At 44.7% G+C, this 23,372-nt stretch overlaps 2 protein-coding genes across 8 annotated transcripts in view; one reads left to right on the forward strand and one right to left on the reverse strand.

Moving 5' to 3' along the window:
• INTS8 (integrator complex subunit 8) overlaps positions 1-6,607 on the forward strand; it is a 26,641-nt gene extending 20,034 nt beyond the window's left edge. For all 4 annotated transcript variants that reach the window (XM_081204448.1, XM_081204449.1, XM_081204446.1 and 1 more), the window contains 10 exons: positions 57-90; positions 1,166-1,222; positions 1,313-1,374; positions 3,190-3,308; positions 4,828-4,931; positions 5,301-5,351; positions 5,529-5,602; positions 5,679-5,743; positions 6,064-6,107; positions 6,258-6,607. In XM_081204448.1, the coding sequence (XP_081060574.1) occupies positions 57-90; positions 1,166-1,222; positions 1,313-1,374; positions 3,190-3,308; positions 4,828-4,931; positions 5,301-5,351; positions 5,529-5,602; positions 5,679-5,743; positions 6,064-6,107; positions 6,258-6,374 (727 nt within the window). In that variant the 3' untranslated portion in view covers positions 6,375-6,607. The remainder of the gene's footprint in view (positions 1-56; positions 91-1,165; positions 1,223-1,312; positions 1,375-3,189; positions 3,309-4,827; positions 4,932-5,300; positions 5,352-5,528; positions 5,603-5,678; positions 5,744-6,063; positions 6,108-6,257) is intronic.
• CCNE2 (cyclin E2) lies at positions 6,562-23,372 on the reverse strand. 4 transcript variants are annotated; one of them, XM_081204882.1, is made up of 12 exons: positions 22,319-22,392; positions 19,664-19,701; positions 19,401-19,503; positions 18,286-18,336; positions 17,298-17,449; positions 14,621-14,756; positions 13,872-14,018; positions 12,075-12,170; positions 10,906-11,040; positions 9,715-9,826; positions 8,288-8,442; positions 6,562-7,423 (listed from the first exon to the last, which is right to left on the reverse strand). In XM_081204882.1, the coding sequence occupies exons 2-12, from the start codon at positions 19,675-19,677 to the stop codon at positions 7,325-7,327; spliced, it is 1,200 nt and encodes a 399-aa protein (XP_081061008.1). In that variant the 5' UTR covers positions 19,678-19,701; positions 22,319-22,392; the 3' UTR covers positions 6,562-7,324. The 4 variants fall into 4 exon arrangements, with proteins under 4 accessions (XP_081061008.1, XP_081061006.1, XP_081061005.1 ...); XM_081204880.1 differs by lacking the exon at positions 22,319-22,392 and adding an exon at positions 23,350-23,372 and having other exon boundaries at positions 6,562-8,442; XM_081204879.1 differs by having other exon boundaries at positions 6,562-8,442.

Consider the following 23,372-nt stretch of genomic DNA (forward strand, 5'->3'; position numbering starts at 1 on the left):
ATAATGAATTTTTTAAAATAGTTGATAACAGTAACCACATGTCTTCTGTTATTTAGGAGTGAACTGCTCTCTTTTATCAAAAAGTTGCGGGTGAGTTTGGAGCTAAAGTTTTTGCTATGGACTAACCCTGTAAAAAAAAACACTGTTGCAGGAAAATATTTTGCAGGCGGATATTATCTTTTTCTTGAGAAATGTGTTATTTCCTCATCCTTCGTTCAAAGGGAGTTGTAACAGGAGATGCATTCCCCTTTGTCAGGTTGAGTTTGCCAAATTCCAGATAGATGCTAGAATAAATGTAATAAACCGAAGCAAATCAATCAAACTCCAGAGAGATGGGTGACTACTTCTGTGTTCTCAGTGGACAGTCCCCTTTTTCAAACTGACTCTATTCTTTAGGTTTCTTGTTTTATCATTGAATTAACAAAGAGGCTGCCTTTGCCTCCACAAACTGAGAAATACATAGAATGAAAATTATAGAATCACAGAATTGCAGAGTTGGAAGTGACCCTGAGAATCATCTAGGAATATGCGGCTGTACCATCTGGGGATCAAACCTGCAACTTTTACATTATCAGCACCATGTTCTGAGCTATCCAGGCTTAGCTATATATTGTATATTACCAATAACATGCACCAGACTTTCTAGAAACAACAGTGCAGTGGTAGGAAACAAGCTCCCTGTTCTGAATAGAAGGAATACTACTAGCCCAACCCTAAACATGCAGCTGGCCATATAATTTTTTGCTATGGTGTGGCCCTACAGATAAATAGCCTGGGTAACTTACCTAAGAATTGCTACTTAAATATATTTTCGCAAGTAACTGCAAGAACGCCTGTTCTGTACAGTGCCATATTTTAATATGCTGGGGAGATTCGGAAGACAGTTGTTTTAATCAAGCGTGCATTGTAGGCCATGCAGCTTTTTTATTATTTAGACTTGAGAAATGCAAAGAATGACACGCATCTCTTGCAAAATGGCCTTAACCTGTGTGTGAAGTTGTATAATTTTCTACGACATGTAATATCCTTCAGTAATCTGAGAAGCTATGTATATAGATTTCATTTCAAAGTTGTATAAGCATTTTGAAAGTTTGCAAAGAAAAACTGGATTTCCCTGACACTGAAAAGAAGCATTGTATCATGTACTTTTGTTTTTCCGCTATAGGAGCCTCTCGTTTTGACAACAATATTATCTTTGTTTGTCAAGCTTCATAATGTTCGGGTAAGTGCAGTACTCTTCTTATCATAAATATTTGACTTTGATGTCTGCCTCTCAGACTCATTTCCCATATCATATTCTTTCCTCTTCTAGGAAGACATTGTGAATGATATTACTGCAGAACATATTTCTATTTGGCCATCATCCATTCCTAAGTAAGAAAATTGTTTTTGCTCCAATTATAGTTGTGAAATGTGCTTTTCTGGGGATCTGCAGATTGCTTCTTGGTCCTGAGTGTCTTGTTTCAAGGGTTGTCTATGTGTTACCGTATTTTTTGCTCCTTGAGATGCACTTTTTTCCTCCTAAAAAGTAAGGGGAAATGTCTGTGCGTCTTGTGGAGCGAACGTGTGGTCGATCGCTGGCTCCCTTTCTGGCCCCGCCCCCATGCCCAGGCCTCCATTGTTGAATGTTCTGCTGACTGGCTGATTATCTGTCTGGAAACAGCTCCCTTTCCTTTCCTAAAGAAGCTGCAGAACTGTGAGTTGAACCCCATAAAAACAGGATTTTTTTCCCTTTGCAAAGTAAGCTCAACAACTTTGAGCTGATCCTCAAAAAAGGGAGCTTTTCCCCTTTGCAAAAGAAGCTGCACAACTGTGAGCTGATCCCCCAAAAATGGTGCTTTCCCCCTTTCCTTCTCTAAAAACTAGGTGCGTCTTATGGTCAGGTGCGTCTTATGGAGCGAAAACTGCGGCAATTATATTTTAACAGTCTTTCAGGAACAACTCTGTGCCTTCCATTTTAAAGAATAAAAAGGCTTTTCTGTCAGTTATGCAAGGAACTACACCTCCCATTCTGTTTTCCCCGGAGAGAGCAATGCCTGTTTGTTAAATCTAGAATATTTAGGGCTTGATACCTTTTGGTTGTGCTTGACTAACTACTCTCATGTGTTAACGTGCCTTTCTTAAAGCTTATGTGACAGCGGGTGATGCCTGAGGAGGACTCTGGGTTTGTTAAGGGAATTGGATAATGATCAGCTTGGAGAGACTATGCCAAATGAATATATAAGGAACATTATGGGGCAATTCCCCATCCTTCCTAGAGTGGCTCAAGCCAGTTTTGGCAGTGCATCGTGTAGGATGGTAACTGTACATCTTTAAGCCTGGAGCCAGTATAACACCAATAATGGAATCCCTGTCTGCTCTATGTATCTCCTGGCTGAGGTGTTTTGTTGGAATGGCTGTGAAATGCATTCTGAACCGTTGGAAAGAGAGTTATTTAATCCTGGCTGATAATGGTGAGGGAGAATAGGAGAATAAATGAAGTGGAAAACTGCACATGACTTCTTTCCTGTGTGACTAGACCACTGTAATGAGATTGTATTCTTCTTCAGATGTACACACCACCCATCTTCAAAAGATCTCAGGGCAGTTCACAAAATACAAGATAAACGCACAAATAAGTAGTTGAAACAGAAACAAAAAAAACAATAACCCCCCCTTTCCACAAACACATTTAAAAGGCTGTAGAATATTAATAAGAAAATACATTTTCTTATTTTTCCACCCTCTGTGGCGGGGGCACATCCAGAAGGGCCTCAGGTGATGAATGCAGAGTCTGGGTCAGTTTATATGGGGAGAGGCAGTCCTTGAGGTATTGCAGTCCTGAGCCATTTAGGGCTTTATAGGTCAAAACCAGCACTTTGAATTGGGCCCAGAAATGAATTGGCAGCCAGTGCAGTCAGGCCAGGATCAGTGTAATATGCTCAAACCAACTTGCCCTGCTGAGCAACCTGGCTGCCAAATACTGCACCAGCTGCAGACAAAAATGAAGCAGCTCTTGCTGCAGCCTGGCTTCTTAACATGCCCAAGCGGTGGTATTTCTGTGATCCTGGGGTACTTTAATCATACACAGGAAATGTGTTTAAATAGTGCATGACGATGTGAGAGTTTAATTACATCTTTAAAATTTGAATGCTACACTTTCAGTTTAGAAGTAGGTGACAAATGTTATAAAATGTTTTGTCTTTTCAGCTTGCAGTCAGTGGATTTTGAAGCTGTAGCTGTTACTATCAAAGAGTTGGTCAGTTATGCACTGACTGTAAATTCAAATAATCACTTCTGGTTAATCATTCAAGCAGATATTTATTTTGGTAAGTTGAATGAACTTCTTCCTCTCACTCTTTCATTTGTGTTGCTGGCTGTCTTCACACACACATATATATCTTGTTATGTAAGAAAGAAGGAAAGATTTGGTGAATAATAGTTTTGAGACTCCTCTGGAAGCAATGCCTGGAATTGCAAGTGGGGCGTTGTCTCATGAGTAGTCATTGTTCTTGTAGAGCAGCTTCAAAAATAAACAGGTTACCAGCCTGCTTAGAAGGTTTAATTTCACTGCACACAGGTGGTGTAGTGACAATAAAGGTTTATTATTTTTTATTATTATAAAAGGTTTGTAGCTGTACTTTCATGCAGAAAGGAATCTTCTTCCTCCACAGCCAGTACTTAGGCTTACTAGACCAGGCTTCCTCAACCTCGGCCCTCCAGATGTTTTTGGCCTACAACTCCCATGATCCATAGCTAGCAGGACCAGTGGTCAGGGATGATGGGAATTGTAATCTCAAAACATCTGGAGGGCCGAGTTTGAGGAAGCCTGGACTAGACTCTTAACTGAAAATTTGTTTTTTACCCTTGCTTCCTTAGTTGCCATAATAAATACTAACTACTGCTGTCTTTAGGGACGTGGGTGGCGCTGTGGGTTAAACCAGTGTTTCCCAACCACTGTTCCGCGGCACACTAGTGTGCCGCGAGATGTTGCCTGGTGTGCCGCGAGATGTTGCCTGGAGGGAGGCGGGCGAGTCGGGCGGCGAGAGGCGGGGCGGCGGCGGCGAGGAGAGGCCGCCCAGCGCGGGGCTCTCGCCGTCTGCCTGCCTGGCTGCCTGCGAGCTCGGCGGGCAGCGCCTCCGTCCGCAGCGCCCGCCTCGCGGCTCTCATTCCCTGCCCCTGCCAAAGCTCACCCAGCCAAGCTGCGCTTTCCTTCCTGCCTCGCTTTGCTGCCTCCCCCCCCCCACCCCCAAAGCTTGGAGGTTCCCCGGCAAGGGGGAGGGGAAAAAATTGAAACTTACACTTTCGTGCGTCCCTCCCGGCGTGACGCTGCGCGCTGACGTCACGGGGCTGTAATGGTGGTGTGCCTCGAGATTTTTTTCATCAAACAAGTGTGCCTTTGCCCAAAAAAGGTTGGGAAACACTGGGTTAAACCACAGAGCCTAGGACTTGCCGATCAGAAGGTCAGAGGTTTGAATCCCCACAACGGGGTGAGCTCCCATTGCTCGGTCCCTGCTCCTGCCCACCTAGCAGTTCGAAATCACGTCAGAGTGCAAGTAGATAAATAGGTACCGCTCCAGCGGGAAGGTAAACAGCGTTTCCGTGCACTGCTCTGGTTCGCCAGAAGCGGCTTAGTCATGCTGGCCACATGACCCGGAAGCTGCACGCCGGCTCCCTCGGCCAATAAAGCGAGATGAGCTCCACAACCCCAGAGTCACAACTGGACCTAATGGTCAGGGATCCTTTTACCTTTTACTGCTGTCTTCAGTTAATCTTACCTACTGCATGTTTCAAAAGAGTCAGGATAGAAATTTACTGCTTGTTTTTATTGCTCTCTCCCCAATGCAGCAACCAATCAGTACTCTGCTGCTCTTCACTACTATCTTCAGGCAGGAGCTGTGTGTTCGGATTTCTTTACTAAAATGGTACCGCCAGATGTATATACAGATCAGGTGAGTTACATGTCAGCGAACAAGCAAAAGATGTTCCGCTTCAACATAAAATAGGGCTCTGGTTTTCAAAGTTTGATAACACAAGTTCAGTCGATGGGTTTCCCTAGGCTCTGAGCAGTTCCAGAGCCAAAGAAACCTAGTTCTAGGTAAACCAGAAGCCTGTAGAAATTCATGTTGAGCAAAAAGATAATTGATATAGTTGCCAGATATATTTGCTCTGTTACTTTATTATTGCTAGCTTCAGCCAAAAAAAGTAGCAGGCTAAGTGCTTTGTGGAGGGGTTAGTTGTATCTGGAGTATCAGATGATTATCTCAGATGATTGGATACATTATAGACTTACTAAAAATGGTATATCCATTTCTCTCCAGGTGATAAAACGAATGATAAAATGTTGTTCTCTGCTCAACTGCCATACGCAGGTAAGGCATATATCCGCTGTGTACCTAGAAACAAGTCCTACCAATACAAGTCTGCTAGAATAAAACACAGACTTGTATAGTATAATATACATTGCAGTATAATATAAATGAAATAGGAGCCTCCCTTATCTGGAGTTAGTGACATAGTTACATTTTATCAACTCTCAATTTTTCTAGGTAGCCATTTTGTGCCAGTTTCTTAGAGAAATAGATTATAAAACTGCATTTAAAGCACTTCAGGAGCAAAACAGGTAAGCAAGATTTTAAATTTCCACATACTGTGCATTTGAATGTATTGACGTACATTAACTAAGATTTCTTTCTTAGCCATGATGCAATGGACTCATATTATGACTACATCTGGGATATTACCATCTTGGAATACTTGACATGTATCCTTTTATAAAAACAGCCACATGGGATTGGTTTGAAAACCAGGGTGGCTTATACTGTTGAATTGTGCTCACAGAAGGATTCTTTCCATCAAAGTATATAAACTTCACTTTATTTTTTCTGCTGTATGATTCCACGATTCTATTTTGTTGTATTAATGACATTTTAAAATGGTTTATTTTACTAAGATGAAAAAGATAATAAAGCAGAACTTCCATTCATAGGAGTATTTAATAATTGTGAGAGGCTAAAGGATGTGAAAACTGTCTATATAAAGTCCTGCTCACTGTATTTCTAGGTTTCCTTAATTGTGTTTCAGACCTTCATCATAAGCGAGGAGAGACAGACAAGAAGCAAATAGCAGTAAGTTGCTGTTTAGGTTTTGCTACTATGTGCTTTCTTCTGTGCAGCCATTACATAAACAATATGCATTGCATATAAAACACTGAAATGATTCTCATAACTTGCTTATTGCCAGTACTAACTTATGCTGATGCTTGTTTCAATACTTAGATTAAAGCTATTGGGCAGACTGAGCTGAATTCCAGTAATCCAGAAGAAGTGCTGCAGCTTGCTGCTCAAAGACGGAAAAAGAAGTTTCTTCAAGCAATGGCAAAGCTTTACTTTTAGAGCACCATTTCTAAGAGCGCAAGATAAACGATGGCAGCTGCAAGTTATTTCCAACACTTTATTAACGCATAAGACCTTTTTTTTTTTACAAATTTATAAACATACTGTGTGGCATCTTCCTATTTAGAAAACTTAAAAATTCTTCCTTTCTTTTTACAAGATTATACAGAAGCGGATTAGCTTTTGTAATGCAAGCTGGCATAAAGAGGGACAGTAAAATACCTTGGACAGAGCATGACTCTCCGTAGTACTTAAGCTGTTGCAGAACAGTCTTAACTTCACCTGCTTGTTTTTTCACCCTTGCTTTGTGGCAGCTTTTCTTGTATAAAAGGAAAGATAGCACCTCATGAGGAAAGAGGTAGTATGTGACATTTATTCACGGTAAAGCAGGTGTTGTTCCAGTTACATGCTGGTTGCTTAAGTTGCCTGCTGATTTTAGAAGTAGTTTCAATGTTTAACTGCAGCCTCTTCTCACCCCCTTTCCTACGCCAATGCTTAAAACCAGTTTCACCTTATCTCATAGCTATACTACACAAGTATAGTAGCAAGATTGATCTCCCAGTAGCAGTTACACTGCTATGCAGGCTTCTAAAATCTGACCAATGCTGTTGAGTGTAGAAGTTGACTGTACAATGTGCTTTCAACAGAAGTCAGCAGAATATATCTTAAGTTCATACATAGCTAAACCACTGACACACTCACCCACAGGTATCAAAAAACTCAGTTACTTGAGGCCATTCAACAGGTTAAAAATGTGTAGTTCATTCTGACTGCTGAACAGTTAATTCATAGTCTGTTCTTTACTGGGCTGCAAAGTCAGTAAAGTTGAATGTGAGCTTCCTTTTGATAGTCTTCCCAACCACTTGTCAAGTGTAAAAAGTCCAGGATGTATTTTCCAACAGTCTTACAATATTGTTCAGGTTGGCACACACTCCTGTTGTGCAGGGATTTCATTTTTCAGAACTCTTGGGTGGGGTAATTATTCCTCCTGTAGACACCGGTGATAGCTGGCCTGGTGCTGCAACAGCTACTTCATAGTTGACTTCATCCTATTTAATTAATATTTAAATTAATGCACCAAAATGGTAAACCAAGCAATTTCTGCTTTGCTATTCCCCTATGGTTCAGAGCACATTCCTTCATGAGAGTTTTTGCCTGTGGACTCAAAGGCAGAAAATTGCTCCCTTACATTCCTACATATAGTCCCCCTTTCCTTGAAAAGGAACTGGTACAGCTAGGGTGCCCTCTCCTCACCTCATGGTCTGCATCTTTCATGCAAATGGCAAGAATTTCCTTCCTTTTTCTCCAGGGAGGTAAGGGGACATACATGGTTCATGTATCCACCCCTACCCCATTGCCCTTAAACAAGCCTAGTGACTGGTCAAAATAGCCCTGTTGGATCAAGCCAGTAGCCCACCTAGTCTGAGTTGGGGGCACATTGGTTCTGTTTACAGTATGTCTGTCTACTGATAAAAGACCAACTGTACTGCTGCTCCAACACAGCTTATTTCTTATTGTGTTCATGTATTTAAAACTAGATGCATCTTCAAATTTCAGTTATCTTTATACATTAGTTTTATTTTCTAATGCAACTATATTAACTGCCAAAAATGTACATCACTGTCTTTACAGCCCTAGTCAGTATGGACATGGTCAGGGACGATAGGTCTTTTAAAACATGAAACACTAAGGGTCAGAGGTTTGTCCTGGACCAGCTCAAGTGGAGAAGGAAGCAGCTGGATCTGGCCCAGAACTCACTACCTTGAACCAATTTCTTTAAACATCTCTGTAGTGCTATACAAATATGTCTTGCCAGCCCAAATAACTTTTACACTGGAAGTGGGCAAGATACGTGACATTACTTTAACACTCAGAGGTACAACACGAAACTCAGAGTGGGAGAAACAACTCACCAGCATGTCCAAGTAGTTTGTGTGCGTCTGTATATTATGCCTGTCTTCTGCTGCAATTTTCTTAAAATTCTTTAGCTTCACTGGTGATTTTTTTGCAACCTTAAGAAACGGTTTTAGCCACTCTACACATTCTGCAATACTGTCCCACTCCAAGCCTAATAATAAAAGAGAAATTTTGAGTCTAGGTCTTCATAATGCGTATTCACTGCTCTACAACATACAAGAGCTACACTTGATATTTTACATAAACAGTTGCATAGAATGTAAATAAAATTACATGATTACAAATAAAAGCCTTTAAGTATTTATATGGCACTCTGCGTATATTACTAAGCCGTTAATGCTAGAACAAATCTATTGGAACAGTGGCTTGTTCCAGGCCAACTACTGAGTTCATGGCAGAGGCAAGATTTTCAGTTTCTAGCTTCTCTCAGTCACAGCTTAACGTTCTTGCACTCGCTGAAATAGCTTTCAGTTTCATTATTGGCCATCAGTTTCAGACTCAAAGCAACCTCAAAACTAGAAAACAGTCATGAACCCCTTGGTTTCACCACTACTGTGCATTTCTGAAACTTTGAACCTTGTGCAGAGTTTAATATGCCTTGTTTCAGATATAAACAGCCACAGCCCAGCGAAGCTAAATGAGCATAAGTACAAGATATTACCAAATATTATTTCCAAGATAGTGGCTGGTGTGCTGGCAAGAGGATCTAGCAATTCTTATTCCTATTGCAAAGGGATAAAGTAGTACCCAGCATGTCCAAGGATAACTCCTAATAGACTCAGCTAGTGACAACTGCAGATAAAACGCCCTCTTGTTTCTCATTAATCTTATCATGCTTGGAGTAATCACAGTTTGCACATGGAGGAGAGAAATGGAACAGAACAGGATGAAGAGACGTTGTGTAAAAGACAGGAAAAATCCCATTGTTTGGGTAGGCAATTTTTAAATGTGCCCAGGGATAAAGTGAGAGGTAACCCTAGAATTCAACATTTAATGTAGCACGATTAAATGCGAGAAAGCTCAAGGGGCAGCAGAGTTATGAGAAAGCATGAGCTAAGGGCAGAGGTGGAAGGGAGGAAAGAGAGGAAAAATTAGCCTATTGAGAAGTACACAGACACAATTTGTGAGCAGGCTCCATAACTAAGCCTCCAGAGAGTGAGAACGACCCCTTTCAATCCTGAGCCAACAGCCCCCTCAGCCACAATATCGGGTAACACACCAGTGATACAATATTGTTGAGGAGCCCTGCTTGTACTTTATTTCTAAAATAAAAAGGTATCCAGCCAGTTTGTGCCAGTTTGCATGCCCACATATTTATTTATGTGCCAGTTTGCATGCCCACATATTTATTGCAGCCTCAGACATCTTACAATAGCTAGGACATGAAAACCTGAGTAACAACAAAAAAGATGCTCCATCTTACCTGAGACTCTTGTAACTACATGTACTGAAGTATAGTGACAGAGTGCAGCCGCTGCCAATATTCTATACTGGAAATCCAAAGAATTGACATCTAGAATACATAGATCTAAAAGCTGCAAGGAGGGAAAAACCACATTTATTAGTATAAATACTTGGTTATAACCAATCTCCGTATTAGATAGCTAATCACTAGAAGCTGAAGTAACTCACTGAATCAAAGTTGGAAGGGATGCTGAATGTCATCTAATCCAGTCCCCTGCAATGCAGGAATCTCAACTAAAGCATCCATGATGGATGGCTGCTTGTCCATTGCTTGGATTATGAGGGTGCAAGATTACAAATGATGCCTGTCGGTGGCTTAGAGTTTAGGAATAGCACCAGTTTCACTAAGCTTATGTTACTTGAGCTGATACACGGAGGCTCCTCATAACACTTTAGACTATTGTGTCTGAGTAGGGCTATCCAAAGATGAATTAATTTAATAAAATCCAGATGTTAAAAATATTTTAACTGAATTAAGATCAAATGTATTTGGAAAACATTTGCAAGCTACAGTCTCACATAATTGTCCTGAGTCCTCGAGATCAACACTGCACTGATGCTAGCTCATGAGATTCCTCATCACATTTTAGAATCCAAACCAATTGTCTTATGTATCCACTTGCCAAGAGCTCGATGTGCTGCACTAAAGATTTCTCATCTTATAATTTGTTTGCAACCAAGCACTGCTTTGAATCATCCAGAGACCAGGTGAACTGGGTACCTCCATATATTTTGAAGCTGGGTGGGTGGGGTTATATCATACAGGCTTTATAACCAATGCAACAAGCATGTTCTCTTATTCTGTATTTTACTGTATTACAATGCAATACATAAGCAAAACTCGAATTAAAATACAATTAAAAATAATACAGCATCTAGCACAATTGCTCCAACAGGCAAAAAAATCATTTACGTGGTCTGCCAAGACCCTTCACAATTTTCAAGTCGTCTGTGGGAGACCACCGCTGGAGACAGCTGTATGATCAAGCACTGAAGAAATTTCCATCACTTGATTCTTGCCCTGTACCTCAATGTCATCTTCCTGGTGTTCAAACATGAACCCTGCAAGTTGTCTACCTGAGCTGAAATCTTGCATCCATATATCTGTATGGTGCTCTTATGCACCAGATGTGCTGGAATAGGAACTTACCTGTGCTATTTCAATAAACTTTTCCTGAGAATACTGAGGTAGCAGCACCTTTGGGACATCTTTCAGAGCATCCACTTGGAGATAAAGGTTCAGCCAAGAGATGATCGTTACTGGGCACAGCTCCCACTTTAGAGCCTACATGTGTGTGAATATCATAACAAAGGCTTTAGGGCATGATGCCTACATCTACAAACTTAGCAAGTAAACTTTTATTCATGCAGCCCAAAACCCTGCACAAGTTCTCACAGCAGTGTGCAGAACTGTTTCTGCACTGTATCACTGACGCGTCAGGGAGAACAGTTCTCTATTTTTTCCTTCTCCCCAACATGCTCAGCATTCTTTGTGTAGAATGAAGCAGAATTCAAGTTGTAAGCCCTCCCCTCATGCTATCCTATGATACAGAAATCCACTCGGTCTTTTCATCTACTGCTCTGCAAGACTTAACCCTTGCACAATGCCCTAAATCAGGAATAGAGAGCCTGTGTTGCCCTCTAGACGCTGCTGGATTCCAACTCCCACCAACACATCTGGAGGGCCACAGATACCCCATTCCTGCCTGAAAATATGTACAAGATCCCAGTGCCCTCTCCTGGTACTGGCAACAAGCCTCCGATTAAGCACTCCCATTCTGAGAATGCCAAGCAAAACCAGTTCTTATGTAAAATCAAGTAAAGTTGCTCAAGTCACAGACAATTCTCTTATCCCAGAGGGTACTGTTAGAGCATTCCAGGATGTATACACTGGCATGAGATGTTTAGCTGCTTTATACATAGCTCCAACTCTTTCCAGCCCTGAGATGGTGGTCAAGAAATATCTTCTGTAAAATACAAAGCTTAAAATGGATCCACTCTTTTCACTGTGTATCCAAGCAGCTTCCACAGTACACATCAGAGTCGGATTCCAAATTCTGGAGACATTGCTAATAAATAAATACGATCTGCTCTGCCTAAGAAGCCAATAGAGTAGGAGGAGCAAATATGATAACCCCCCCAGATGTTTTGGACTTCAATTTCCATCAAGAGCAGCTAGCATGGCCAATGGTCAGAGTAATAGGAACTGCACTTAAAACATCTGGAAGGCACCATGTTAGCTACCCATCCAATAGAGTAATTCCAAGGATGCAGACTCTTAAATATGTGCTAAAATGGTCAGCATCTTCATTTTGTTACCTTTAATATAATGAGCTCCATTCTTATAATATCATCTTCACTACAAGCACCATCAGTAACATAGGCAAATTCCTGTAGTTTGGGAGCATAAATCTCCTTAAAGGAAGAAGAAAAAGACAGAATGTTAGAACAAACCACAGCAAATCCAACGGGGCTTACAGCCTTGTTGATCCATTCTCCTACAACCCTATTCTGCATACCACAGCTATTTCAATTTCACAAATTAGATTCAGATGCTTTTAGGCTCCTGTTACCACCCATGGGAGAGCAGCCATTAGCATGCCAACTTATAGGCTCAGCTGCAAATCCTTGTTTCCATGTAGGAGTGGGCAAGCACTTGAAAAAGCAAAGAGCCAAGCACTCGCTGAGATAGATCCTCAGCCACTACGGTTATGCACTGATCCCCACACATGGAGAAGAAACTTCACAGAAGTGGTACTACTGTGCAAAGTCTCATATCATGAGCCCACTGGCAACGCCATGAAATCCTAAGGCCAATTGCACAGGGCAGTCCAAAAGCTTCTTCACTGAACCACTGTCACTTGCCCAGGTCTGACTTGTAAAGGACCACTGTCACAAAGCAGGAGTCACAGGTGAAATTTGAAGCCAGACCATTAGAACCAAGTCCTTTACCATGTCCCCAACCTAAGCTGTGCTTGAGATCTTTACAGATCTCATCAGTTGCCAGCTTAATTGAAACATTTTAAGATGTACAGGCCCGGCCCATAGAGTGCATTAAAAGATGGTGAAGTTTACAACGAAAACATGTTGCATCATTCAAATGATGTTGACATGTTTGGCCTGCTAGGCATACATATCGGTGCTCTTCTTTTAGCAAGTCTTAGCAAAAGCCAGTGTGGTAGTGGTTGGAGTTTCTGACTAGAATTGGGAGTAAAAAGGTAAAGGACCCCTGACAGTTAAGTCCAGTCGCAAACGACTCTGGGGTTGCGGCACTCATCTCGCTTTACTGGCCGAGGGAGCTGACATTTGTCTGCAGGCAGTTTTTCCGGGTCATGAGGCCAGCATGACTAAGCCGCTTTTGGCGAAACCAGAGCAGCGGATGGAAACACCATTTACCTTCCCGCTGGAGCGGTATCTATTTATCTACTTGCACTTTGACATGCTTTCGAACTGCTAGATTGACAGGAGCTGGGACTGAGCTATGAACCGCCGACCTTCCGATCGGCAAGCCCTAGACTCAGTGGTTTAGACCACAGCGCCACCCGCGTCCCTTGTGAGTACCAGGTTTCAAACCCCCATTCAGTTCACTGCGGGAGCTTATACCAGTCACCACCTCTCAGCTTAACAGGGTTGTTGTGGGAATAAAATGGGGGAAACAATGCAGGTCACCTTGAGGTTCTTGGTGAAAAGGCAAGTTGTAAAGCAGAAAGGATACAAAATAAAGTGTTCAGTCTCAGCTAAGTACTGTATTAGGAAACTCCCAGCCTTCAGTTACTGAGGGATGCATTTCCCCGTGATCAGAATCCTAGTAAGAACTCTGAGGGCTAAGAACACAGGCAGCTATTTGCTAATGGCAATTAGGGTTATCATTTGTGAGCACACACACACACACACACACTTCCAAGAGCTGCTCTTTCAGTGTGCAAACTCTGCAACTCAGACCTTCCATTTTCCTCAGTAATAAGCCAAACTACCTTAATCAAAAGAAAAAAGGCCCATTTCTTCCTCAGCTGCTATACTGGGATGGGCCTTTGCCTGTAAAGGACATGCAGCACAATTATGGGTTTAAAATGCTATATTGTCAACGGCAGAATGGTTTCACTGACAGCTACTTACCTCAAGCTTGGAAGCAATGAACAGGGCTGTAATTCCTATGAGCTGAAGCATGGTTTTGTTTAAATTATTTTGAGTCAGCATGAATCTGTCAAAAAAGTCTTGTGCCAAGTAGAAAGTTTCCCTATGGAGCGTGTATACTTCACATACCTGTTACAGAATAAGCTTTGTTTATTCACAGTCACTATACTACAAACAGCGAGACAAAACATTTTTAAAAAGTTGTAATTCAGCAGGGGATATATTTATGCCTATGTTTTTGTTGTGCCTATATATCAGGGGTCAGCAACCTAAGGCCCATGGGCCAGAAGTGGCCTGTGGAGGTCGTTTGACCTGCCCCCGAGCCGCCCCTGAACTGAGCTGCCCGCTCATGCGCTGCGCTAAACCAGCACGGTGTGGAGACTCGCTTCTGCGGCACCGAAAATCGCGTCTGCGCAGATGCTGAAAATGGCATCTGCGCACGTGCAGATGCCGAAAATCGTGGGCTCGGGCACTCACATGCACACCAATCTGGCTCACAGAGGGATCTCTGTGGGACCAATCCGGCCCAGGCAAGATAAACCTTGGTGACCCCTGCTATATATTGATATGCTGACTAACCTTGTGAGGTGCTTTCAGCACAATTTGAAAAAGCAGAATATAAACAAGCTTAATACTTAAAAGAGGGGGGGGATGAAGCACTCTGGGTCAATCTTGCTACTTCTCAGGACTGTCCTTTATACACACATTACATTTATAAGTTCAATACTCACTTCCAGAAGCCAGTCCAATAGAATTGATCTCATGTGTGGCTGCAAGTTGGAGTGTAGAGATGTGAAATGCTTACAGTGAGAATATTTGTTCTCCTTTTTGAGAATGTTGAACCAGACATCTTTAGAATTTCCCCAGCTAAAATCAAAGACAGACATTTTAAATTCCAGATTATTTTTAAAAAGACATAAAATACATGGTCTCAGCAAAAATTGGACTTCAATGGCATGAAGCCAAATGCTTGGATTTAGTGCATTCAATGTATTATTTCTAGTCTCCAAACTCTAATGACCTTAGTTTTCCAAAGGGGTTCTACTCGAAGCTTGTTTGGATTTCATGAAATACAGTTTTTTTAAAAAAAAAATTCTGAGGTAGAACAGATAAAGAAAAGTCCATTTGCCTGAAGACTACATATGATGCAGATGGCTGTATCTGACTTTTCAGGCTTTAAAAGGAGCTGAAGGGATGGGACAACATTTCTTTATAGCATTTTAGCCCCTCTCAACTGAAAGGTCTCACAGCATGGCTACTTCCTACTCCCAACAAGATAAGAGATTGAGGTAGTATTCCTGGGATGAGGCTTCAATCCTTCACCCCTGCACCATTTCTATGATTTAATTATGCAAATGACAAGCATAATAAAAGGTGCTTGCTCTTCCCTTCAGCTGCTGCCCCTGATCAAATGGAGTTGCTTTGAGGTTTGTAAATCCAATCAAGGATGGTCAATGTTGCATGCCTTCAAGGGCAAAAACTGAAAAGAGGTAGATATTACTCAGTAATCAATTCACTGAGCTTTTAAGTGGCTATAGAGACTTGTCAGAAGACAGTAAGTTTTCAACAATTGCTTCAAATTATTGTCATTTTGTCATTAAGCAAAACTGTAACAGATGATTTTTCTGACTGACAACAATGAATGACTATATTAGGACTAGGTTGACAATTGGGCAGTTTCAGAACAATGGTCAATTTCACTCAAGCAGGGCAGGGAAAGAGAAAGGACATGGAAACCAACACATACCATACTTTTCCATCTATAAGACAAGGGTTTTTAATTTAAAAATGAGCTTTAAAATTAGCCCTCGTCTTATACATGGGTAGTGCAGGGGGGGGTGCGATTGGTCACAGCCGTGAGCAGGAGATTCACAGTGGCGATAGTGTGGGTGATTGGTAGCTGTGAGAAGGGCTGTTGGTGATTGGCTGCCGCTGCGGCAATAGGGCGGCCATTTGGCGACTGCGTGTCTTCAGCAATGCATGCAATTGTCAGTGGCGGGTGAGCGATTTCCAGCAATTTCCCCCCACAAAAAAGCTAAACAACTCTGAGTAATCCTCCCCATTTTCTTAATTTGGAGTCCCCCAAAATAGGGGACGTCTTATACATGGAAAAATACGGTATAGGTGCTTCTCTTTACTATATGCATGAATGTGTTGTTCCCAATCTCGCCACCTTCTTGTAGTCCAGTCTTCCCCAATTTGATGCCCTTCAGATGCTTCAGACTACAGTTCCTATGAGTCCTCTCATTATGGATTAAATTTGTATACCACCCTTCATCCAAAGATCACATGGTGGTTTCACAACGTAAAAATATGAGAACAAAAAATACGTAATAGAACAAAAACAAATCAATAACCCTCTTCCCCCAAACCTATTTCAAAGGCAACAAAATATTCACAGCATGGTTATCAATGCTTTCACCTGGTGCCTAAAGGTGTGTAGTGAAAGCGCCAGGTGAGACGCCCAGGGGAAAAAAAATCCACAAATGGGGAGTGACCACAGAAATGGCCCATTCCTGTGTTGCCACCCTCTGGGCCTCTCGTGGAGGGGGGCCCACAAAGAAGGGCCTTGTATGATGAAAATCACAGAGTCCAGGTACAGTGGTGCCCCGCAAGACGAATGCCTCGCAAGACGGAAAACTCGCTAGACGAAAGAGTTTTCCGTTTTGGAGGTGCTTCGCAAAACGAATTTCCTATGGGCTTGCTTCGCAAGACGACAATGTCTTGCGAGTTCCTGCTGGTTTTTTCCCTCCCCCCCCCCTTTTCTAAGCCGCTAAGCCGCTTATCAGCTGATCCGATCAGCAGATAAGCCGCTAAAAGCCGCTAATAGCGCTAATCCGCTAATCCGTCAATGGGCTTGCTTCGCAAGACGAAGAAACCGCTAGACGAAGAGAATCACAGAACGGATTCTTTTCGTCTTGTGAGGCACCACTGTATGTTTATATGGGGAGAGGTGGTGTATACGGGGAGATAGCACATCTAAGTTGGAGGGCACTGTACTGAGGAAGACTATTCTAGTCAGTGCAGTTCCAAAAAGTTAGCAGTATAAGAGACTACACAGCAACAATACTTGCAGACATGATCTTAACACATTTTTCATAGAATGCCAGATTTATATGAAATTTCCATCAAACACAGATGACACCTTGGAATATAATTTGTCCATCAAAATTTCACAGCTCACATATTGCCCTTGATGATAGGCAAAGCATTCAGACCAAGGACTAAAACAAGACGGTTTTATTAGCGGTGTTCCTCATTGTGTTTTCTATATGCCACTAGCTCCAAATCAAAGACTACCCACCAATACAAATTGGTGAAGAACACAGGGGTTTTGCACTACATTCGCTTTGCTGACATATCAAAGTATAGCAGCATCACAATTGCTTTTGGTTATAGGTAACTTACCTAAGTTCCGGTAAAGGTGATGGATTTATGAAGAGGTTTCTGAACCTGTATTTTTTGAATCTGGAAAAATCAGTGGTTGTCGCTTCTTTGTGAGGAGTTTCTATTATAATACAAGGGGAGATGCCGCCTGATATTGTAGATGGCCAACAACTCTACAAATGAAATATGAAGAGCTAGCATGAGAAAAATACATACAACACCAAGCAAGATAGTTTATGAGTAGCAGAATTTGTCCCAGCCTTTTGAAACCTTTTCACTGTCACATAGAATACTGTATTTTTCGCCCCATAGGACGCACCTAGTTTTTTTGGGGGGAAATAAAGAAAAAAAATTATTTCCCCCCCAGGTGCAGGGCTGGGGAAGCCCAAGCTTCCCCTGACTCCAGCCCCCAGAACAGAGCTGCGTCTCCCACGGCTAGCGGATAGCTTCCTGAAGCCTGGAGAGCGAGAGGGGTCAGTGCGCACCGACCCCCCTTGCTCTCCAGGCTTCAGCGAAAGCCTGCATTCGCCCCATAGGACGCACACACATTTCCCCTTCATTTTTGGAGGGGGGAAAGTGCGTCCTATAGGGCGAAAAATAAGGTAGACCATCAACCAGCTAATGTTTACTAGGCCTTGCAAATCAAACCCTAAAGCATTTTATCCAAACCCTTGCAGCAGCAAGACATTAGGTGGGATATTGGGAAGTGATATAATTAACACTATACATTCCTGGAAGTTGAAAGTAAGTTTTTCCATGGTGAAATATTCATCGAACACAAACTGCAGCAGCCAACACAACAAAATGAATACAAATCACACACTATGCAGCTGGAGTCATTAATTCTCCCTTATGTATTTAGTTAAAAAGAAAAAAGCTGCTTTCCCTGACAAAAAGTGAAGAACCTCCTGCTCACAATGGACACATTAACAATCTAAATTCTCATACATACTTGAAGAATGCAAACCAACTTAAGTTAAAAATCAATGGTTACGCAGGTCATTATTACCTTAATTTCATACTGATGTCTCATGTTGATCTCTTCTGTTCTCGTGGGGTCCTTTGGAAAACAGACACAGATGCACCTTGATTAAGAGCAAAGCAGCAACCAAGTGAAGCCAAATTCTCCTGGTACATCAAGGGCTCCCTCAATTTCAAATCCCTCCCTCAAAAATAGGAGCATTAAAGCCGTCAGTGCACAACTATTCATTTTTGAAAGTCATTTACTGGCAACATATGCCCAACCACTGATCACAGCTATTAAACAGTGATAATTCAAATACTTCCCCTAACTAAAAAAAGGGATAACGGAGGAAACATTATGCAAGTATCAGAATGCTCTTAATAGCATCCAACAGCATACAAAAAATAACAGGCATAGTGGTCTTGCTGCTCATATCCTTCACAGATTATGCCAGAATTCTTAAAAAGTGATATGCAAAGTGAACCATGACGAGGTTTAAAATCTTCCCTGACAAAGTGCTGCTTAGTGTCAGCACCCCTTCCCTTGACTTGGCAGCGTGGACAGGCAGCAACAGAGCTGTGATCTGTGGCAGATGCCTGCAAACCACAGAAACAATGAGCTGCTTTGGTTATTGTGGAAAATATAAAATGTTGGGGAAGCTCCACACAAACCAAAATTGGGATGGGGTGGGGGAAGCAGACCAAGGAATTCGAGACTTCAACATCAGCAGCCTCCTGGCAACCACTTGAGAGTGCCAGGTGCCGATGTCTGCCTTATTTACAAATATGGTGTGGGGTTCACCTAACAAATCCCATCCCCAGAAGGCCTGCTCAAAGGCTTCCACAATGGCGCTTCCCTCCCCTCCCCTCATGTACTGTATGTCCCTGAAATTGGCTCTGGAGTGGGTGGGAGAACCCCTAGAACAGTGTGCCACTGTCCCATCTGGCAAGTTGATATGCTTGCAGAGACGGAACATTTGTAATAGTGTGGTGCTGAATTCCACCCATTATCTCTACATTTCAGATGTGAGGATGAGGCCAAGAGGAAGGTGGTTTTACCAATATCAATGCCGTAAATTCTTGTTTCAGCTTGAACAAGGCAATCCTGCTCATATTCTTAACCACATCTGGCTCCAGGAGACCGTTTCAATTCCTACTTACCTGCATTGCTTTCCTTTTTCTGTTCTGAAGAGACTCTGGCAGCTGCAGTTCTTGAGGAGACGTATCCTGGCAGGGCTGGTGCAGCTTGGCTTGTAAACGACTACTGTGGAAGTGTAAATACATTTTCCCATCAAGACAGCAGTAGAGAGCATTGCTATACATACACTGTGGCCCCTTAAAGACTAACCATTTTTATGATGGCATATATTTATGGGCTGCAGTCAGACTGTATACAGTTAGCATATTATAAAAGTGATGTTTACCTGCGCCTTGACATCTTATTAGGATTCCAGATAGTTGCCTGCAAATGAGAGAAGACTATAGGTTAACCCAAAGTACATACAAAGTGCTGTTTAGCTCATGAATTGCATCAATTCAGACCATTGGTCCATCTGGCTCAGTACTGTCTACACTGACAGGTGTTCAGGCAGGGCTGTCTCCTAGCACTACCCGGAAACGCTGGGGATTGAATGTGTAAAGCAGATACTGTACCACTGAGCTACAGCCCTTCCCCTCAAATTAAGTCCAGCTCCCAGTGTGTGCATGCCTGCTGCCTAAACCCCAAAGATATTTCCAGAAAGTAGCAGAGACCAAGAACATCCAAATGGCAACTGCCCAACATCGTGGGCAAGGCATTTTTATGTACAGCCAGGAGCCTACAAGTGTTCCACAGGGAGGCAGGCACCTGTTACCTCGTGACAATCCTGCGCTTGGAACAGGAAATCTGGGCAAACTGCCCACATTAGTCATGTTCCAGTCCCTGAAAAACCCTGCACACCTGAATTAAGAGAAGTGAACTGGCAGTACATTACCCCGCAATCCCTCTTAGTAAGGGTGGTCTGTGTTAGTTGCCTCCATCTCAGCTCAAAGCAACAGTACTTTACACACACAAAACTGAAGGTCACCCTTTCTCATCATCCATGTGCTCACTGGTCAATTTCAGGTTCAACCAGCTTCCATCTGCTGCCTCCCAGCATCAATGCCAGTAGCCATTTTGTTCCACTTCATGCCTTGATCCAGGCACCATTCCATTTGCTTCCTCAGAGAACTCTGCTATGAGCATGTAGTCCCAAGGTAAGATTTGCCGACTTGCAAGTTTTGTACCCCCATCAATCATAAGCAGTGCTGGTTTGCATATTTTGCAAATATGTATGCCCCATGCGCTCAGAATCAAACCCCATACATAGCATTGTCAGGAGCCGAGACTACTTGCATATCTATAAACAGCTATTACTGTACATGAATATAGTTTACACACCAAAATCCTACGTGCAAGGAGATTGCCAAGCTTTACAGTACTTTCACTAGGATCTTATCACTTATGATGACTTGTTGCAAAGACACACATTTTGTTTCGAGTGAACTAAGTAAACCAGAAAGACTCGAGCTGCCCCCTCCTCTTTCTGCCATTTGTTCTCCCCGCTGCCTGCCAAGCGGGAAGGGTGGGGGGGGCAGCAGCTTCAGGAGCCCCCCACCCCACCCCCAAGCTGCCGAGCCAGCTATACGCGGCTCTCCGGCCCGCGCCAATTTACAGAAAGCGGGTAAATGCAGGAGGCGGCAACAGCAGGCTGGACTCTGCCACCACCCTCCATCCAGCATGCGGGTGAAACTCCCGCTTGCCCTAAGAGGGTGAAACGTAAAAAATAATAATGAAGAAAAGAGCACAGTGTTTTTAAAAAAAGTGGGGGAGGGATACCGGAGGGAGTTTGGGGGGGGCGGGCAAGAGCGCTCTCTCTCTCTCTCTTTTTAAGAAAAGCATTTCCCGCCTACACTTATATATGCTGAGTAGACGACCCCCTATATACTGAGGTTGCAAAAGAGGAAATGTTACAGAGGGGGTGCACGGGATAGGAGTAGAAACCCCGATTGCTCCCCCCTCCTTGCATCAAGACAGCAAGAGAGGGAAAGACCCACAAACACAGCCCCCTCCCCAGGCAAGAAGCGCCCCCTCTCTTCCCGCCGTCCCCCAATAAATCGAGTCCAGAGCCAAAGCGGGGGGCTTCTGCAGGATGGACCCCGCACCCCAACCTGCCTCTCCCGCCTTCCAGCCCAACAGGGGAGGGGGAAGATCCCTTCCGCCGCCCGAAACACACCTTTTCCTCTGTGGAGACCCCCCCCCCGCAAAAACACCCCGAAGGGTCAGGGGGCGAAAGACGGAGGCAAGTGCTCTCGGGTCAGCCCGGGAAGCCACCAGGCGGGCTCCCCGCCCCCCGCCCCGGAGGAGGGAGTCGCTCTCCCTCCAAAAAAGCCTCACACGCCCAGCAAGGGCAGGCCGACCCAGCCAGTTCCCAGACCCCACCGACGAGAGGAACAGGTTTGCCGGGGGGGGTGGGGCGGGGGTGCAAAGGGTCCCCCATAGGGAGACCCCCATCGCCCCCACCCCAAAAAAGGCAGAGGCGCCCTAGGAAAAACCGGGAGCAACTCCCCCCCCCCAAATTTTGTGCTGCAGGGAAGACACCTCACTTTCCCGCCTCGCCAGCCCCCACCTCGGCCCCCGAGAGGCCCCCCCGGGCCGGATGGGTGGGGGGTCCCCGCTCTTTCCTCGCCGCCGCCTCATTCTCCCTCCAAAAAAAGCCCGGCCGGCGAGCTGGGAGGGCGGGCATCCCGCCTTCTGGCTCCGCTTCCTTCTCCAGCCGGCGCTGGAGCCCTGCCGCTCGCTGCCTCCCCCCCCCCCCTCAGCGCTTTTCTGGGGCAGCCCCCTAAGCGGCGCCCCGGCACCCTCAGCCCCCCAGCCCCCTCCTCGCCAGGACATTCACCACACGCAGGGAGGGGGGGATTTTTAAAAAGCCAGCCCCCCTCCCCATATAGGCCGAAAGCAGCAGGGCGCGAGCAGCCCTCGCTGCCCTCGCCCGCCATCCAGCTCCTTCCCGAGCATTGCCGCCCTCCCGCCCCATAGAGAAGACCCCCCAAGACCGCACCTCAGCCGCCGCTGCCGCCCAAACCTGGACTGTTCTCAGCTGGCGCCGGCGCCAAGGCGCTTATATAGGGCGCCGCCTGCGCATGCGCCGGCCTGGGTCCCAGCTCAGCCCTCTCGTCGCCGCCTGCAGTTCCCGGGCTGCGAGTTCTCCCGCCCGACCGCCCCGGAACCCCGAGGTGGAGCGCGCCCGGCGCCCCGCGCGCTGCAAAAAGGACGAACCTCGCGGATTCCCAGCCGCGGACAGACATTAGGAACCCCCGGCTCGTTCCTGCTGGGGTTTTTTTTTCCCTCGGAGAGGGAAACACTACTAAATATATATATATATATATACACACACACCAAAAATATACTATATGCAATGACAGCAGGGCAGCTTTTTAGGCACGCCCGGTGCACGCTCCCGCGCATCGCCCAGCCATACCCGCACCCCGTCCGTCTTCTCTCCCCCGCCCCCCGGGGGGGGGACATTGCGCAAGAGTGTCCCCTTAGGAGGACGTCCCGCTTCCCCCGCCAGTCCCGCCAAATGCTCGCATGGCAACCGGCTGTGCCCGCGACTTGGAGACGCGACGGGGCTTTTGCAAGAGCTTGACCCCGTGATCGTTGGTTCTCCGGGGCCGTGGGTGCCATGCAGTGCGCATGAAAGGCCCTGGCCCCGAAATGTGTGGGTGCCCGGCCCCTTCATGGGGAATTGGGTGGGTGCTCGGGCACCCAGGGCCCCAAAGAGTTGGCACCCGGGCTTTGACAGCCGAGTTGGCACTCGGGCTTTGACAGCCGAGGCGGGAGGGGAGAAGCCCCCCGCCAAGGCAGGTGGGGGAAGCTGTCAACCTTCCCTTTTTTGCGGGAAATTCCTTTATTCCAGCGCAGTTTCCCGCTGCTATCCTGGATTGTTAGATATCCCGTAGACTGTCCCCAGGACAGGTGGGGCTGCCGATCCCTTATTTTCAAATCTGAAAGTTGACAGCTATGGAAGCAACCAGCCCTCCTCCCTCCCCAAACGTCCTCTCAGCCCGTTGTTGCGCGTCTTTTACATACCGGTTAATAGCTCGTTAACCCTG

Source organism: Podarcis bocagei, assembly GCF_964188305.1.
Source record: "Podarcis bocagei genome assembly, chromosome: 8".
Classification (NCBI taxonomy): Eukaryota; Metazoa; Chordata; class Lepidosauria; order Squamata; family Lacertidae; genus Podarcis; species Podarcis bocagei.

What these genes read in the sequence shown, in the direction of transcription:
- CCNE2 (XM_081204880.1), bottom strand. An exon ending in GAAAAAGGAAAGCAATGCAG is followed by an intron (nt 18,337 to 19,400) that starts GTAAGTAGGAAT and finishes TGTTTTCCAAAG; the next exon opens with GACCCCACGAGAACAGAAGA. An exon ending in TCACCTTTACCGGAACTTAG is followed by an intron (nt 14,757 to 17,297) that starts GTAAGTTACCTA and finishes CTTTGATTTTAG; the next exon opens with CTGGGGAAATTCTAAAGATG.